The 17067-nt window shown below is 36.8% G+C and overlaps 1 protein-coding gene across 21 annotated transcripts in view; it reads left to right on the forward strand.

Annotated features, from left to right (window-relative positions):
* Nucleotides 1-17067, forward strand: part of SOX6 (SRY-box transcription factor 6) — a 665386-nt gene that overhangs the window by 601265 nt on the left and 47054 nt on the right. For all 21 annotated transcript variants that reach the window (XM_012456568.3, XM_012456580.3, XM_012456567.2 and 18 more), the window contains one exon: nt 16361-16469. In XM_012456568.3, coding sequence (XP_012311991.2) covers nt 16361-16469 — 109 coding nt within the window. The remainder of the gene's footprint in view (nt 1-16360; nt 16470-17067) is intronic.

Below are 17067 nucleotides of genomic sequence, written 5' to 3' on the forward strand. Positions count from 1 at the left end.
GTTCTTTGATTTTTTTTTTTTTCTTTTTAGACAGAGTTTTGCTCTTCTTGCCCAGGCTGGAGTGCAATTGTGCAATCTTGGCTCACTGAAACCTCCAGTGCCTGGGTTCAAGTGATTCTCCTGCCTCAGCCTCCCCAGTAGCTAGGATTATAGGTGCCTGCTACCACACCTGGCTAATTTTTTTGTATCTTTAGTAGAGATGGGTTTCACCATGTTAGCCAGGCTGGTCTCGAACTCCTGACCTCAGGGGATCCACCTGCCTTGGCCTCCCAAAGTGCTGGGATTACAGGCATGAGCCCCTGGGCCCCAAGTTCTCTGATCTTAGTAACACTCCTTCAAGGGAGGGTGGTAGTATGTTTAGCCTTTACTATTCTAGACCACCAATTTGCCATGAAATGATTTCTCTAGGTCTAGGCAAACATCAGGAATGAAATAAGGAACAGGAGCCTTTGAAATCAGTCATGTCTAAATCCAAATCTCGGCTTCTCAGCCTAATTAATGATCAACAACTCGTGGATTACTAGATATGCCATCTGAGTCCCGTTACTTACTTTTCTGAGACTTTGTTTACTCACTTGGAAGGTAGAAATGATGAATATATTGTATAAGGTCATGGAAAAGATTAAATAAGATAATATATGTGAAGCAAGGTAGATGCAAATAAATATTTTTCTGGCTTCCTTATTGTTGTTTGCAACCACATGACATCACAGGGCGTTAGGTAGGAAGTGCTCACCATTTGATGTATGGGGCTTGTGTTAGGTGCTTGGGATTCAGATAAATATTGACTGGTCTCTTTCTGACCTACAGGAGAGTGAAGTCTGATTTGGGAGACAAGATAGATCCATAAAAAGGAACCAGACAATAGAAGGTCTATGTGCCAAATGAGTGAAATGGGTTGTAAGGCTAAATAAGCTAATAAAAATAAAAGGAGGCCATCCTGTCAATCCCTGGGTGGAAAAAGAAAGATTCTGTAGAAGAGGAGAGACTTGAAATGCCCTCAAAGACAGGACAGGAAGGCTAGAGGACGTAGTGAGGAGTGTCTAGACAGGGTCCTGGCAGGAGTATGGATGGGGCATGTGTCTGTGCCTATGGGGAATAACAGCTGGAGGACAGTTCAATCAGGAGAGGCGTGGACTCTGAGTTAGAGAGGGGCAGGATTCAGATGATGGAAGCCTTGAATGCCTGGCTAAGAAAGTTAACCCAGAGGCTGTATGTATGATTGTATGTGTGTGAGAAAGAATGAGAGAGAATAAAGAATAATGATGGTAGTAATGGCTGAGGTAAATGCAGTGTATTTCTCCACATAGATAAACTTGGAGAAAGTCAACCTGTTACTACAATTATAGAAGCAACTAATAAGTTTCTCCCACTCTTCTCTGTGGGAGAAACTTCAGGATGATATAGGATTGTAAATCTACATGAAAATTTAAAATAATTAACATAATTTATAGGCATTGATGACTGATGAATACTTTTTTATACAAATATCACATTTGATGTTCACAAAAATCCTTTGAGGTAAAGATTATTGATATATTTTCTTAGCCCCCATTATAGACTAACAAATCAAACAAAACACTGAAAATTCATGCAGTAACTCTAGGTTCAAATACCAGCTCATCTCTATATAAATTCTATACTTTTTACTGCACCACGCTGTTACCATTATTGATTACTTGAAGGAGGAGCCCGTATCTTATGCTTTGCCTTTCCCCTAACACTGAGCCTAAAATGCTCATTTGTGCTTGTGACTAGAGCCGAGACTTTGGAAGAAGTAGTTGCTCTTATGGAGTTGAAAATTTATTTTCATCTGTCTGCCTTTTGAATGTGTCTGGCCTTCCTCAGACAGAGGAAATTCATATTATAAGAGGGTTGCCTCTTACAAGGCCCTAGAATACTGAAGTTTCTTGACTGTCTCAAGTTGCTCATCTCACTGCCACATCCTCATCTGTCTTCTATTCTGAAGGTTGTGGATGCATCGCCCTCAGTCTACACTTCTTTGTCTCTGCCTTCTGGTATGTGCGAGAATAGAATTCTCTCCTTTCCCTTCTCCCTCCCTAACCTCCTTCCTACCATCTCTCTCCATTCCTGCTCCCCCATTGCCCTTACCTGTTCCCCTTCTTCCTCTTTTTTTTCCACCCTCCCTCTCTCCTTCCTTCACTTCTCACTGCAGTCTTACAACCTACTGCAGTTAGGGTGCAGTCTCTGACCACTGATGATTTTTCTGCAAGTTCTCATAGTTAGAGGAGGCAGCTGCCATCTCTGCATTCTTCTGTGGCAGGGCTCTAGTGTGTAATACCTGCATATCTACCTACTACTCCTGTGTCCTTGGTAGCAGCACAGTTAACAGGAGCTTCTGTGTGTGCATCTCCAATGATAAGTCCTGTAAAGCCACATAAGAATTATCCATACATGAAACAGTAGCACAGCCTAGGGGGTCTGAGAGACAACCAGTACACCACATTTATTCACAACTTAATGCTGACTTCATTTATTCAAATGGATATGCAGTAAAGTCTTAGATTTGAATAGCTTCAGAAAGTTAAATTTATAAAATAAATACCAACTTGCAAAGTTTTGGAAGCCAGCATGGATGCTGGTAAATTTTCACAAATTAAACTATATGAATCAGTAGAGGAATTTAGTCTCAGTTTTAAAGCTGGAGATCTATCTTCTAGGCGTACATCTGACTATCTGTGTCATCTTGGGGAAGTCTCTAAATCTTACTGAGTCTCAGTATGTTCTGTAAAATTAGGATGATTGTGCCTTACAAATACGATAATATGTGGGAAAAGACTTTACAATTTATAAGATGCTAATGGCCCCCAAGTTAGAGCATTGACCATATTTATTGTGTGAGGAGGAAGGGAACTGAGTCTGATTTCTGCCCAGAAAGAAAGCTTTATGCTGTGTGCCTCCTGCCTCCTGTTTCATTGGAATAAGGTGGACTCAAAGCTGCCTTAGGCTGATAGCATAAATAAGTAGCATGTCATCACTTTTTTTCCATAAATAAAACAATTTTTGTTTATCATCTTTGTGGGTGGTGGTGGGAAGGAGAGGATGTAGAAAGGAAGTGAAGTTTATTTCAAGCATATCAGGTCTGTTGTACCAAACATCTCTGGCTCAAAGAATTAGCTGAGGACTGAGAATTAGCTAAATGTAGATGGATTTACTGATCAGCACAATACAATGAGATCCAAGCACTGTTGAGTTAGTGAATTTCATGGTTTTGTACAAACTGGTTTTCAGGAATCATTTCCTCAAGTTTATACAATTTTAAAAGGTAACTTAATGAGATAAAAATTTTCTGTGGTTGATATTTGAGACTATATTAAATATTGATTTACCTTCAAGAAGAAACCATACTAAAGAGGAGTAAAGTTTGTAGTCAAATCAACTTACACAGAAGGCAAACTATGTGACTGTTTAGAACAATAGGCAATGCATTTTTAGAACTTATATTATTTTTAATTGAAAGATTATAATTGTCAATGAATTTTTAAATAATTGAAAATACAAGTGTGAGTGCTGCAAATATATTAGCTGGTCTTCAAGGGAAGACTAATATTTCAAACCTTAGAGTTCCTAAACAGCTCATATTTACATTAAGACTTTATTTGGTTTAAGCAATCTAATAATCCAGCACTTCATGTCACATTGCCAATAAGAGAACACAATGTGCAACTTGAAGCCTTGTATAAATGAAGTTTTAATATTTCGGTCCTGAAGCAGTCGAGAAGTTTGGTTTTCTCTATAAGCAATTTTTCTTGCTACTTCTTTGGTCATCACCTCAGTTATGGAAAACTAAAATCTTGATCATAATATAAATTCAAATATGAGATTTATTTATGGAAAACTAAAATTTTGATCATAATGCAAATTCAAATGTGAGATTTATTTATGAAAAACTAAAATTTTGATCATAATGCAAATTCAAATATGAGATTTATTTAATCAGTGAAAAGCAGATTTAGTCCTTTCTTCGGTTATACCCTTCTTTGTGTCAAATATATGCAGTAGAGTTAAATAAGAGCTATATTTTAAAAACTTCTGTAGCTTGTATAGTTATACTCATGATCTTCTTCTCTTAAGTCATTAATTGGCCTGAAAGTGCCATTAAAAATTCTGTAGAGATTTAAAACTGGTAATTATAACATTCACATGGAAAGTTATTTGGTCTACGAATAACTGTCTTTTTCCTTAAGACTATGCAAATCCATTTTAGTTAGCTCTCGTTAGACAATCTTTAGGACTGAGGAATTGCCTCTCTGTCTCACATCTTGCTCAAGCTAATTTTCCAAGTTTCTCCTTATCTAGGCAGGGATGGAGAGGGACAAGGAGTGCTGCTGTTCAAGCTGTAGGAATAACCATGTGCTTTTTTATTGAGCCCATGTCCTAGAGCCCTTGGAGGTATTTTTATTTCACTTCGAGATTTTAACCTGTGATCTAAGCATTCATTTCTAATTCAGCAGGAAGGATTGTTTGCATTGAAGCCCTTGCTTTTAGACCAGGAATTCAGAGTCCACAGTTTAAAATATCTATTTAGTTTTTGAGAAATAAAGTCAGTGTTGTCTCTACCCTTACTGTTATGAACTATAATGTGCTGCATTTCAGTTTCTAATTTCTGAATGTGAAGATGACAAGCCTTGTTTTTTTCCTAATATAAAAACAACAAACAAAAAGCTCTACCCAATATATATATTACATTGTAAATATTTCAAGTTTGTGCCATTTAAGATCAGTTATGAAGGACAGGTGATTTTTATTCTATTTACTTCTTTATTTTCACCATTGTGGAAACAGTGGAAGAGAATAAAAGCAGTTGCACCCATCCTTTCTGTTCGCTGGGTCTCTGATGACAAACGGCCAACATGTAGAGAGCACATACCTCATTTACATCACATGCATAATGTACTCTATCTGGGATATTAGCTTCTCAGTCTTGCAGTGTTGCCTAACACACACAGTGATCAGCACATTTTTTGAGACTGCAATAATCAGAGGAATATAACAGTGATGTGGGAACAAGAGGAAATAACATGGCATAATAATGTACCCATCCTTGTTCTGTTGTCATCCCTCCTAGCCAGTTTGGTTTCCCTTGGAGCCTAACAAAAGCTTCATGAATGCAATGGAATAACACTGGGTGAAAAAATAATACATCTATTCCTCAGCTCTGTATTCACAGAAAAAGGGAAAATATTGACTACATAGGAAACAGACTTGCCCTGAAAGCTTTGTGGATCTATGCATATGCTTATGTAATCTTCAAACAAGTTGTGCAGCCTTTTACAAATGTGTCTAGCCTCATTTAATCTCAAGTAAGCCTTTGGATACCACAAAGGAAAAAAAAGTCACATGTAGGAAATAAAATAAATCTTCAAAAATATGCAAAATATAAGTTCCTAATAAAATATTGTCTGCTACATTAATTAGCAGGCTGTGTATGAAATTTATTCTTAGCATGCTAACCTCTAAATTGTTTTCACACATTGACTCAAAGATAATTATGTCATAGTGGTTTTCACTCATATTGTTCAAGATTTTATCAAGAGTTCAGTCGCGCAAGTATTTTACAAAGTAGTTGCTTGTTCCTGTTCTATAACTGTTTGCAGTATTCCCAAATAAATCTTAGACATGAGTTCAATAAATAATTGGAAGCCCAGATGTTTGAAACGGATATAGCAGATACACTGTAGCTGTATTTGAAATACAGCTCCTTTCCCTTTGTCCTCTCATCAACTTCACAGTATTGCACTCTGCCATTTTCAGTTCTCTTCTAATTAAACCTAGATGCGTGGTGGGCATGTATGTGTTCCCACATGCGCCCCTCTCTCACACGCAGCACGTGGAGGCATCCTGTATTATTGTTGCTAACTTGAGACATTCCAACAAGGAATTTTACTTCTTCAAGCTTAACCATAGCATTCTTTGTCCCTTAAGTTCACCTCCTGATAAGGAAATTGCTTACATTGAGACATAACTTACTGCTTCGCGTAGCAAAGAACTAAAAATTTGGTTTAAATTCCTGTCGTGAACTGAGCCTGACTCGTTTATGTGTCTCTCTGTAGCACTACTAAAGCAGGCTCTTGTTCCATGTTTGATAAATAAAGCAAAAAATATTAGGTATCAGTAAAAGCTAAGAACATTATTGAATTTGGTTTTAAAATATAGCTGCCTAATTTCAGGAACTGAAAGAAGTGTGAGGGAAATTTTATTTTATTTACTATACCTTTAGCGTATTAAATTTTTTGTTAATATATTCTTCTCCCTCCCTATGCAGTTTTTCATCTTATAACTAAAAATGATACTTTTTAACTTAGATATCCTGTTTTTCCCTCTTTGAATATTTACACTAATTCCTTCAAATGCTGTGACATTATCAGAGAAAACTTGTTTTATTTTTATTGTATTTTTTAAGAGATAGAAGAGTATTAAGGTTACATTTGGGAATTCTTAATTTGTATCTTATTTAGTCTGGTGTGCAATGTGACACCAGTTAATTGTATGTTATTTTGTGGTAACTACATGTTAACTCTGTTGGAAGTAATGGTAATTATACTGTAATTGATATCAGTTCTCCCACATCTTTGGAAAACCATACAATTAACACATATCTCCACAGTTGGACACTATCTTTTGTCCTTTGTAATGGTGCCATATTGGAGTACTGTTTTGAAAAGGGTTTCTAAATATTTTCTTCTTCTTTTAAACTCATTTTAAAAATTTCAAAATTAGAATGATTTTTTTTAATTTGTATGAAATGAAAACATTTTTAAAATTTTAATTTTACTTAATCTTAAGAAAAGCTTCTTCCACAACCAGATATAGTCCTGGGTTATGTTTACTTTTTATTTGAATACTGGTTTGCGACATCATTTGACCTTATTTAGTGCCTCTTTTTTCCTAGAAGGAGATCAGTAGAATATACAAAATCTTGACATTAAGGAGTTAATCAGTTTTTTTCTGAAGAGAGGCCCTCTTCTTAGCCGCAGTCTTTACATTTATGTTACTTTACTTGCAGACAAAAAGGGATGTATTCTGGGCTAGTGCCACCATAATGAATCTCAAACTAGGGACACAGAGGAATCTTTAAGCCACATTCAGATGAAAATGTGTCCCTTCTGATTTTCCCTGCCTCCTTCCTTTGTGTCCCTTCCCTTCTATGCTTTTGCCTGTGGTGGCCACAGAATTTCAGAAGTAGCCGACAGATGCTTTTTGGCTAAATGTGACTATGCTTTGGTAGGCTTGTTGGGAAAAAAAAATGCATTGTTTTTGAGTGCTTTTCTTTTCTTTTTTTTTTTTTAGTGGCTTAAAAAAATAAATTTATTTTATTTTATTTATTTTTTTTTTTATTGCATTTTAGGTTTTGGGGTACATGTGAAGAACATGCAAGATTGTTGCATAGGTACACATGTGGCAGTGTGATTTGCTGCCTTCCTCCCCTTCACCTATAGCTGGCATTTCTACCCATGCTATCTCTCCCCAACTCCCCACCCCCCACTGCCCCTCCCCTATTTCCCCCCAACAGACCCCAGTGTGTAGTGCTCCCCTCCCTGTGTCCATGTGTTCTCATTGTTCAACACCCACCTATGAGTGAGAACATGCGGTGTTTTGATTTTGTGTTCTTGTGTCAGTTTGCTGAGAATGATGGTTTCCAGGTTCATCCATGTCCCTACAAAGGACACGAACTCATCGTTTTTGATGGCTGCATAATATTCCATGGTGTATATGTGCCACATTTTCCCCTTCTTGAGATGAATAATTCCTCAGAATATTTTAGGACATGGCAAAATGATTTTATCAATGTGTGTTGCAATGTAGATCTTGGAGAGTAAGAAAGTCAAATATCATAGAAATATCAGATTTCAGAGCTGGAAGAAAACATGGAGAGAAGTTAGCTCCCTCATTTTGCTGGTGAATTATACAGGGACTAGCATAGTTTGTAGAGTACAGAGTAGCTCAGTGGAAGGAGCAGTAGACTGAGAGTCTGGAGGTGAGAGGCATGTTCTGGATCTGTCACCAGCTGGCTTCAGGACTGTGGTAAGTGTCCAGACCTCCTTGGTCCCAGTGCTGTTTGAATGAAGAGGCCTTTACATTTCCTTCTGGCACTAAAGCTTTCTCTTACTCCCTATTCTTCTTTTTAAGATATATGTTATTTTTGCAGCATACATATTTCTCTAAATGATAGGAAAAGCTCTTAGGAGATACAATATGCTTATATATCTCATAAATTAAAACAAATACATGGTAGCAATACCTTACATTTTTTCACTTTTTGTGTTTATGTTTCTGAGGGAAAAAAAATCTTAAAATTTATCAGTTTGCCAGCTACAATTGAAGTAGAAGCTGTATTTTTGAAGAAAATATTTATTCTTGGTTCATAGAGCTTTGATGTTTTCAACTTGAATAAACTGCACCTGTGTTTCCACAAATAATACTAAAAGGTACATATTATAAATTAAATAGGTAACTCAACTCAAGTACTTAGATTTTGAGCTAATAGAATTCCCAAGATACCTTTTTGGACAAAGACATTTGCTTAGCTCGTCATTAATTTTATTGTGATGCTCTTTGTTCATATGATACATGTTAGAATAACAGTATATTTTTGGTGGTTTAGGTAGAGATAGAATTCTCGACTTTTTAAATCATGTGTTCAGTTTTAATAGGAGTTTGTATAATTTTACAGTGGGACTTTTTGTGAACTATTTACTGAAACAAATGGTTAATCAGAGAATATTCAGGAACAAATCTGCATCATGCCTCTGTACATGAATAAAAAGTTGAAACCACATATAAGTAGGAGTTAGGCTGCTACACAACTGGATTTGCTTAAATCTGAATGCTTTATAACTCTACTTGGGAGTTGCAAACTTATAAATAACCTTGCAATTGGTTAAAACCATATTAAAACCATATGAATAGGACAGAAAGCATTTGGTTAAAGGGGTTCAGTAAGCACTATAATCCTGATGAAACTAATTTAATTCAGTGGCTCCCAAGCCAAAAAGGGTCTCGTATCTTCAGAATTAATGCTACTGTATCATTTCTCATCTGATGGTCAGTGACAAGAGTCTAAATGTGCGTTACAGGAGATGTCTAGGATGCTGTCCTTGCCAGGGGTGTGAAGACAAACTCGCTTAGTTTGGTGCACTCTTCAAATCCTGAGGGAAACTTGTCATACATCATTTGAGAATGTTTTTGAAAGGTCCATAAAACATCTCCACAAGAAGCTCTGCAAACATTAGTTCATTTCAGCAGGCATGTGCCTCATGCTTCTCTGCTTGCAGCGCACAGTTCTAGCTGGGCACAGAGCGGGTCATGAAACACTTTCCCTCTCTCGAAATGCTTATGGTCCAGTGGCATACCTAGAGTTTATCTCAACAGCTTATAGCAGTCTTTATTGATTCTTTTTCTTGCCTCAAGTATAAATCTTCCTGTTTTTGAAAACTTTTGTCAAGTGCCTCCTTCCCTTTAAAGGATAACTTTTTCTTTTGAAGAATTACAGATAAATGTATAGACGGATGGACAAGGCTGTCAACAGATAGAACTGCTACTAGATCCTAAAGACAGAAGTTTCTAGATAATTGTTTCTGAGGCTAATATGACCTTGTCTCTAAAATGTGCTGCTTTGGCCGGGCGCGGTGGCTCAAGTCTGTAATCCCAGCACTTTGGGAGGCCGAGGCAGGTGGATCACAAGGTCAAGAGATCGAGACCATCCTGGTCAACATGGTGAAACCCCGTCTCTACTAAAAATACAAAAAATTAGCTGGGCCTGGTGGCGCGTGCCTGTAATCCCAGCTACTCAGGAGGCTGAGGCAGGAGAATTGCCTGAACCCAGGAGGCGGAGGTTGCGGTGAGCCGAGATCGCGCCATTGCACTCCAGCCTGGGTAACAAGAGCGAAACTCCGTCTCAAACAAAACAAAACAAAACAAAACAAAAAAAAAACAAAAAACAAATAAAATGTGCTGCTTTATTATTTATAATTTTGGAAAGCACCAAGCACCTTTTAAGGCATAAGAGGTAGAAGCTAGCATTGTATTACTTTGTTGAAGTGGCCATAGTAAATTACCAGAAACTGCGGCTTAGACAACAGAATTTAATTTTCTCACAGTACTGGAGGCTAGAAGTCCAAGATCAAGGTGTTAGCAGGTTGGTTTCTTCTGAGGCCTTTCTCTTTGGCTTGTAGATAGATGCTGTCTTGATGTGTCCTCACACATTCTTTTCTTCGTGTGCACACATCCCTGGGGTCCTTTCTTGTGTCCAGATGTACCCTTTGTATAAGGACACCAGTCAAATTGGATTAGGAACTACCCTAACAGCCTCATTTTAACTTAACCATTGCTTTAAAGGCTTCTAAAATTGCGTATTTCCCTCTTTTATAAAATATTTAAGGCATTTTTCTGAATTTCCTTGTTTTTATTATTATTGCCCTTTTAGATACTCACTTGTGCAGCATGCTTTTGATTTATGTGGCTGGATCAGTTATGTGGTCTGGATCAGTTATATAAACCTGCAAGTATATATGGACACAAATACTAAATGCTCTGTAAGATAAGGTCTTAGATACAATCTCTGGCTTGAAAAATCTTTTGATGTTGTCAAGGGAGACTTGGCGGTTCGCATGAACCAAAAGCCCAATTCTTTAACATAGTACATAACTAGGGGCTAATTATGTAAGGAAAACTAAGAATCTTTGTATATCAGAGAGTAGGTAGATCAGAGAGTTTACAGAGTAATGGAAAACTTGGGTTTTTCCATATTAATAGGATTTGGCGAAGAAGAGAGAAGGAGGATGATCATGGTATTATTATTGGAAGGCAAGTCACTGTCCACCCCAAGCAGAGGATATGTGACAGGAGAACTGTAGGAAATTGAGTTTTTAAAGGTGTGTAGGCAGCAGTGTATGAAAGACCTTTAAAACCATGTAGAAGAGCTTGGAGGAAATGCAATAGAAATGGGAAACCGTGGATGGTTTTGAATAAGAGACAGGAAGTAGAACTCTGTGAAGAGTGTGAGTAGAAGGACTGGAGAGGACAGTGCCAAGGATCAGGCAGATTAGAAAGGAGGCTGCAGCAGTGAGCTAGGTGTGTGGGCATGAAGACATGTGCTGAGGTAGTTAGTGATGGCAGGAAGGCATTGAGAGAGGGAAGAAGACAAAAGGCTCTGTAGAAGAAAAATCAGCAAGCCTGGATGATCGCCTGGACAGAGAAGGGCAAGAAAAGCAATGAGACAAATCACACTGACTGACCCCTTGGCACCGATGTGAACATAGGAAAGGAAGGGAAGCTGGGTAAAGGGAAAGCTGCTTTTGCAGGGGAATCTTTACTTTCAGTTTAGGAAAGAGTTTTCCTGGGTTGAAAATACATCAAAATACGCAAATGGAAATCAAACGTTCATAAAAATTGAAGCTAAGAGCTAGGATGAAAACAACAAGACTTATTTAGCTTACACTCAATAACCTAGACATAGCTGAAACTCTGAGGATAAGATATTATCTCAGAATATTGTCATGGCCTTAGAGAACTTCTGTTCATAATACATATATTTGTTATTTTTCTTAGAAAACTCTGCTTTAGGAATACCCACAAAACGTGACTAGTGGGGCTGTAGTATTAACCTTCCCTGCAAAATTTCTTATCATTACACATTTGAAAGATTTCTAAGTCTTTAATATTTAAATATATATTTTAGGATGCAACAACAAAATCCTTTTTTACTTAAGAAGGAATCCTATCAGAATCCCCTTGTAGAAATTAGGTGTTTCTAAATTCATAATTATATGAGCGTAGAATTTATTTACTGTCTTCTATATACATAAATAGAATATTTAGCAATTAGTTCATAACACACATTTAGGTTTATTTAAGAGAGTCAGTATAGAGAGTATCCTAATTATAATACATTTTACACACAAAAATAACATGAGATAATCATTTTTTACCTGTTTCAACTATGCTATAGGCAATGGCTCTGTAGTTGTATTTTCCATGGCTGCCGTGAATGATCCCCCATATTCAGACACCCCTTAGAAATGAGCTTTTGAATAAAGGTTGGTAAAGTACCTCTCATTCAGACCATTAGAATGAAATATATCACATCATTGTCCAGACATGTGTACTTAAATGAAATATATTTTGTTTGTAAAACAGCAAACAAAAAGCCTCTCTCAGCATGTGCCATTTTCCACTTCGGTTTGTGGCAAAGGGGACCATGTTGAAATAATTTGAGGCATGGTACCCGCTGGTCAGTCTTGGTAATGCAGAAGGGAGGGACCCAGTGCATCATTATATTTCACATGTTGTTTTTCAGGAGATGTCTGCAATCAGTCACTTCGCATATGGTTTGAAAAAGGCTTGTCTCACTGGCAAGCAAACTGTTATTTAAGTACACAATCCACTCTACTACTGAAACAGTTTTGCCAAACTTATCCAAGTATTCTCACATGCTTAAAGATGGTATAAATATCATTTATTGCTAGCAGTTTTCTTCAGACTATATGGAATGTCTTCCTGCTGCCTGATCTAAGTGTCCCAGTTTACATTATGGCCTTTACTGCCTCTGTTTGATGGAGTGATCAGTAAAAATTTAATGACACTATAAAATAATAAAAATGTCATTAATTTACCACGGATCTTGGATGCAGTGGTTGTAAAGTTACATTAATAAACAGAATATTTTTTACAACAAAAAGCATTGTTACGTGGGAACATATAAATAACACACATAAATTTAAGAGCAATTTTACTGTTAGCACACACATTATTATGGAATAGCCAATAAGTGTATAAAACATAGTATATAAAATTTTATTAAAATATACTGTGCACATCAAAAATTCAGCTTTTATCTAAGTGCAAAGAAAAACCATTATTGTGTGCTTACTGTTTCATTGCTGTTCTTTCCCCAGATCACAATTTTATATTTGTTGCCAGTAAGAGGAAGTTGATTTTTTTCCTAGATGAAAACAAACCTCTGTTCTTTTAGATACCCCAATTCATTCTCTCTGTCCACCCATGCAAAAACAAAATTGATCAATCTTGCCATGGTAGGGAGGGAAAAGTTGCTAATTTAATATAAAGTTAAAAATAATGCCCAAAGAGTTGAGTGGTTTGTTCAGTGACTCTGGAAATAAGGGATAATAATCCAGCAGTCTATCTGTCATCAGTGAGGCTGCCCCGTCATTGACTCTGATAATATACAAAGATGATGGATACTACCGTCTTGTGGCTTATAACATTTAACATTCATCAGCTCTCACTAAAGGGGGCTTTATCATTTAAATATATTTATTTAATATGCAACATCTACCTCATATATCATAATTTCAAAGCACTTAGAGAGCCAACAGTCCTACAACACAGCAGAACTGGCTTTAATTTTTTTCAATAACTTTTATGTTGCCTGCATGTTTGTGGCTGACAATGCATAAGTAAGTGTCTGATCACATTGCTGCATGTAAAATCCACTGTCAACATGGGGCAGTTTTCCTGGAGGGGTGTGATTAAATTAGCATTGAGATATTTTGCTTATATCTCCAACGTATCTTACTTGGGAGCTATGTACATGGTGAGAGCTAGTTCAAGTGTGTGGAAATTTGGACTTAAGAACTTGCCACCCACAGCCTATATTTGTTCCATATAGGGGCATGCTCACGGGTACTTAATGGCAGAAGTTTAAGCTTGTTGAAACTGAAGTTATCTTTATACTTTTCTCTGTGCCCATGTCCACATCCTGTATTTACTAGGCTCATGTTCGACCTCACCAGTAAAATCTTTGCTTAACTCAGCTGCCCAGACGTAACTTGTAGACATCAGGCCCTCTTATCTTAATAGTTATGTGGCTGGCAAATAAATATTCTGAGCTATTCTTTGAAGAAAAAAAGGAAGTCTTCTGGGAGACTAGGTGGAAATTTATATGAAAGGGCATGGCTTTGCAGGGTCCTTCTTTAATCTCAAACACAAGTGCTTAATATTACCAAATTTAAAATGCAACCCACTGCCCAAAACAATTTCTATCATTGATTTATTTTCTTCCTATTTAAGAAGTGTTTCATGGGATATTCTTCCTTGACTTCTACTTTGTCAAAATATTGATATTTTAAAGGAAAGTATCTCTGTAGAAGATTTTTTTTTCAATGAAGTCAGAAAAATGTATGACTTCAAAGACACTGTGAATGTGTTGTTGAATGTTCTGAATGTTTTTTGTTATGATTAAAAACAAGCTGATACTACTGAATTGTGAGTGCACTTCAATTTTTATAAAAGAAAAGATATTATCATCATGTAAGCTTTGTTGTCTTAGGATTTTACAAACCATGGCATGTAATTTTCCCTCTTCTCCTTCCTTGTCAAAATATTGATATTCTTTCAGGAACTTTATTTATTTATTTTTTTACTGAGAATATTTTCCAGTAAAATCAAAGAGAATGAATGACTAGAAAGATACTTGAAATATGCATATTGATAGGTAGCACGGTCTGTTGATTTTCAGAGAAAGTTGTTTTTCCCCCTATGAAAATACAGTTAAAGGTTGTTCTTCCAAGAAGATTGCAGGTGTCACATCAAAACTCCTTTTGCATTTAACATAGGGAAAGCATTCACATGCAAATATTTGAAATGCGAAACAATGTGATAAAACAAAGGTTGAATATTTTGCTTTCCCTGGTACTACTCATCTTCACTTTAATTCTTTTCTTTTTACATCATGACAACCAAAGTGCTACTCAAAAATAGAAATTGGCTGATTAAAAGCAGCTGTCCTTTCCCTGACTGTGTGTGAAGCTCCCACAAGGCTTATAGTTGCTTTTTGTTGTGTCCTGCATCTGGGTTAATTTGTTCTTGTGCACCATGTTTTCACATTAGAAGATATCAGGGAACTGTACTTAATTTGGTTTTTATTTTCATTCTGTTTTTTATAAGTGTCATTATTTCACAGGTTTTCCCACATACTGCTATTTAAACTGGTGAATATTACCCAGTTAGGGAAATTCATGATTATAATTTTTGTTGCAAATCTTTCATAGAAATGGTGTAGATTAAAGCAAGGTTTATGCTGTGTTTTCTTCTAACATAGATTTCAACATATTCCATGATGAAGGGGAACTGGAAGCCTTCCTGCACAATTTGACTGATGGGAATTAATTATAGAAATATAATGATATTCAAAAATAATCATATTAGAAAGCACAAATGTAGTGAGGCTGTACAAATGAAGCACAGCCTCTATCAAGTAATTGTATGTTTGCTCTTTAAGAATATTTCCAAGTTTCTAAACATCTTACAGAAGAGAACACTCAGAGTGTTTCCATCTAATGCCGAACATGCTCAGTACAGAACTAGGTCATTGAACAATAGACTGAACAGCAATCAGCACTCCACTGCTGCATAATGCATTAAGTATAACATGCAGAAACCATTCCCGGAGCTAGAAGCTGCTATTTCATGTCTGTAAATTCAAGCTGACATGACATTTAATATTGTTTCATAGTAATGAACAACAAAGTTTCATTCATTCATAAGCACAACACAAAGCCAAGTTTGAGTCAGGAGAGTAGTGAGGAGACGAGAGGGGGACATGCACTGTGTTTCTGCAGACAAGAACACCATATTAATGATGGTCAATGAGCCCCTCTGCTACTGATCCAGAAAGCTGCAGAGGGAGTGTTCACTGTGATGCCTCCGACTCCTACTCCTAGAAAAACTGGTGAACAAGTAAAACATCTCTGGGTTTCCCTCCTAAAGCAGCAGGGGTATTTAATTTTCCTGGCTCCATGGCTAGCTAGGAGTGATGTCCTCCTTTTCTCTTCCCAGAAAAATCACAGTTGAAATTCTGAGACAAAATAGTAGTATCAGTCATCATCTAGTTGGCCTGCTTTGAAATACTTGTTTTTGAAATCCTCGTGCATAAAATTCTGACATATATTTCCACAGGAATACCAATGCAAACTATGATCTCTAAATGGGAAAATTCCTCTCCCATTAAATTTAGCCGTGTATTTTAAAAGGAACTGCTCTTTTGGGTTTTGGCATTCTTGGCTCAACCCTCTCTGTTACATTCTTTTTAGATTACTGGAGCAAACCCAACAGAGAGAAGATAGGCAGAGCAGCTCTGGCAGGTTCCCTGTCACAGGTTTCCTTTCCTTACAGGCACTATGGTCTAGATGCTGTCAGTGCTGTGTCCATGACACAAATGGCTTTCAGTGGAATTTTCCTGAAAGATGAAAATTGGTCCAAGTTGGTCAGAAATGATATTTGTGAATTCAACTTTTGCCCATAAAGCAAGATACAAACTGGAAGGAGATAGTGACTGTTTTGGAAACTGGAATAAGCCTCTAATTATTTGTTCCTCTAGGAAAGAACACGCTTTGAGAATTTGGGGCCCCAGTTAACAGGAAAGTCAAATGAAGATGGAAAACTGGGCCCAGGTGTCATCGATCTCACTCGGCCAGAAGATGCAGAGGGTGAGTGGCTTTTCCCTAGCTCTTTTCTGCTGCTCATATGTTTCCAAAGGTGTGTCTGAGCTAGATATAGGATCTTTATAGTTTTTCATAGGAGTCATCAGCTAGAATTTTTTAGGCAAAGCAGAGAAAATGTTACTCTTTAACTATGTATGTATGTTATGTTATGCATTATAGTGGAAGACTTTAAGAAGCAGCTAGATATTACATTACTGAATATTTAGCAATCCAAGTACTTCAAGGTACCATCAAAGTTTAATAAAAGGATCCTCTATATTTCAATGAATGGCAGAATTCTGTGTTTCAGCCACCTCATTGAATTTGTGTTTAAAAAGGGAAAATATACAAAGGGGGGCTTTTAAACATTACTTTATCTTTCATTGACAAGTAATAATTGTATATATTTATGGGGTATGAAGTGATTTTTATACACATATACATTGTGGAATGATCAAATCAGAGTATTTAGCATATTTAAATCAAGTGATTCCCAGGAACAGTAGTTTTATTTTGGAGATTAAATGAAAGTTTGCAGCAGTTTTAGCATAAATTTAATAGTTGTCTGGGGAAGGCCCAGTTTGTGCCTATGCACTAACCATTA

This window comes from Aotus nancymaae, unplaced genomic scaffold, assembly GCF_030222135.1.
Source record: "Aotus nancymaae isolate 86718 unplaced genomic scaffold, 86718_ANA_hifiasm-v0.15.2.pri h1tg000059l, whole genome shotgun sequence".
NCBI lineage: Eukaryota > Metazoa > Chordata > Mammalia > Primates > Aotidae > Aotus > Aotus nancymaae.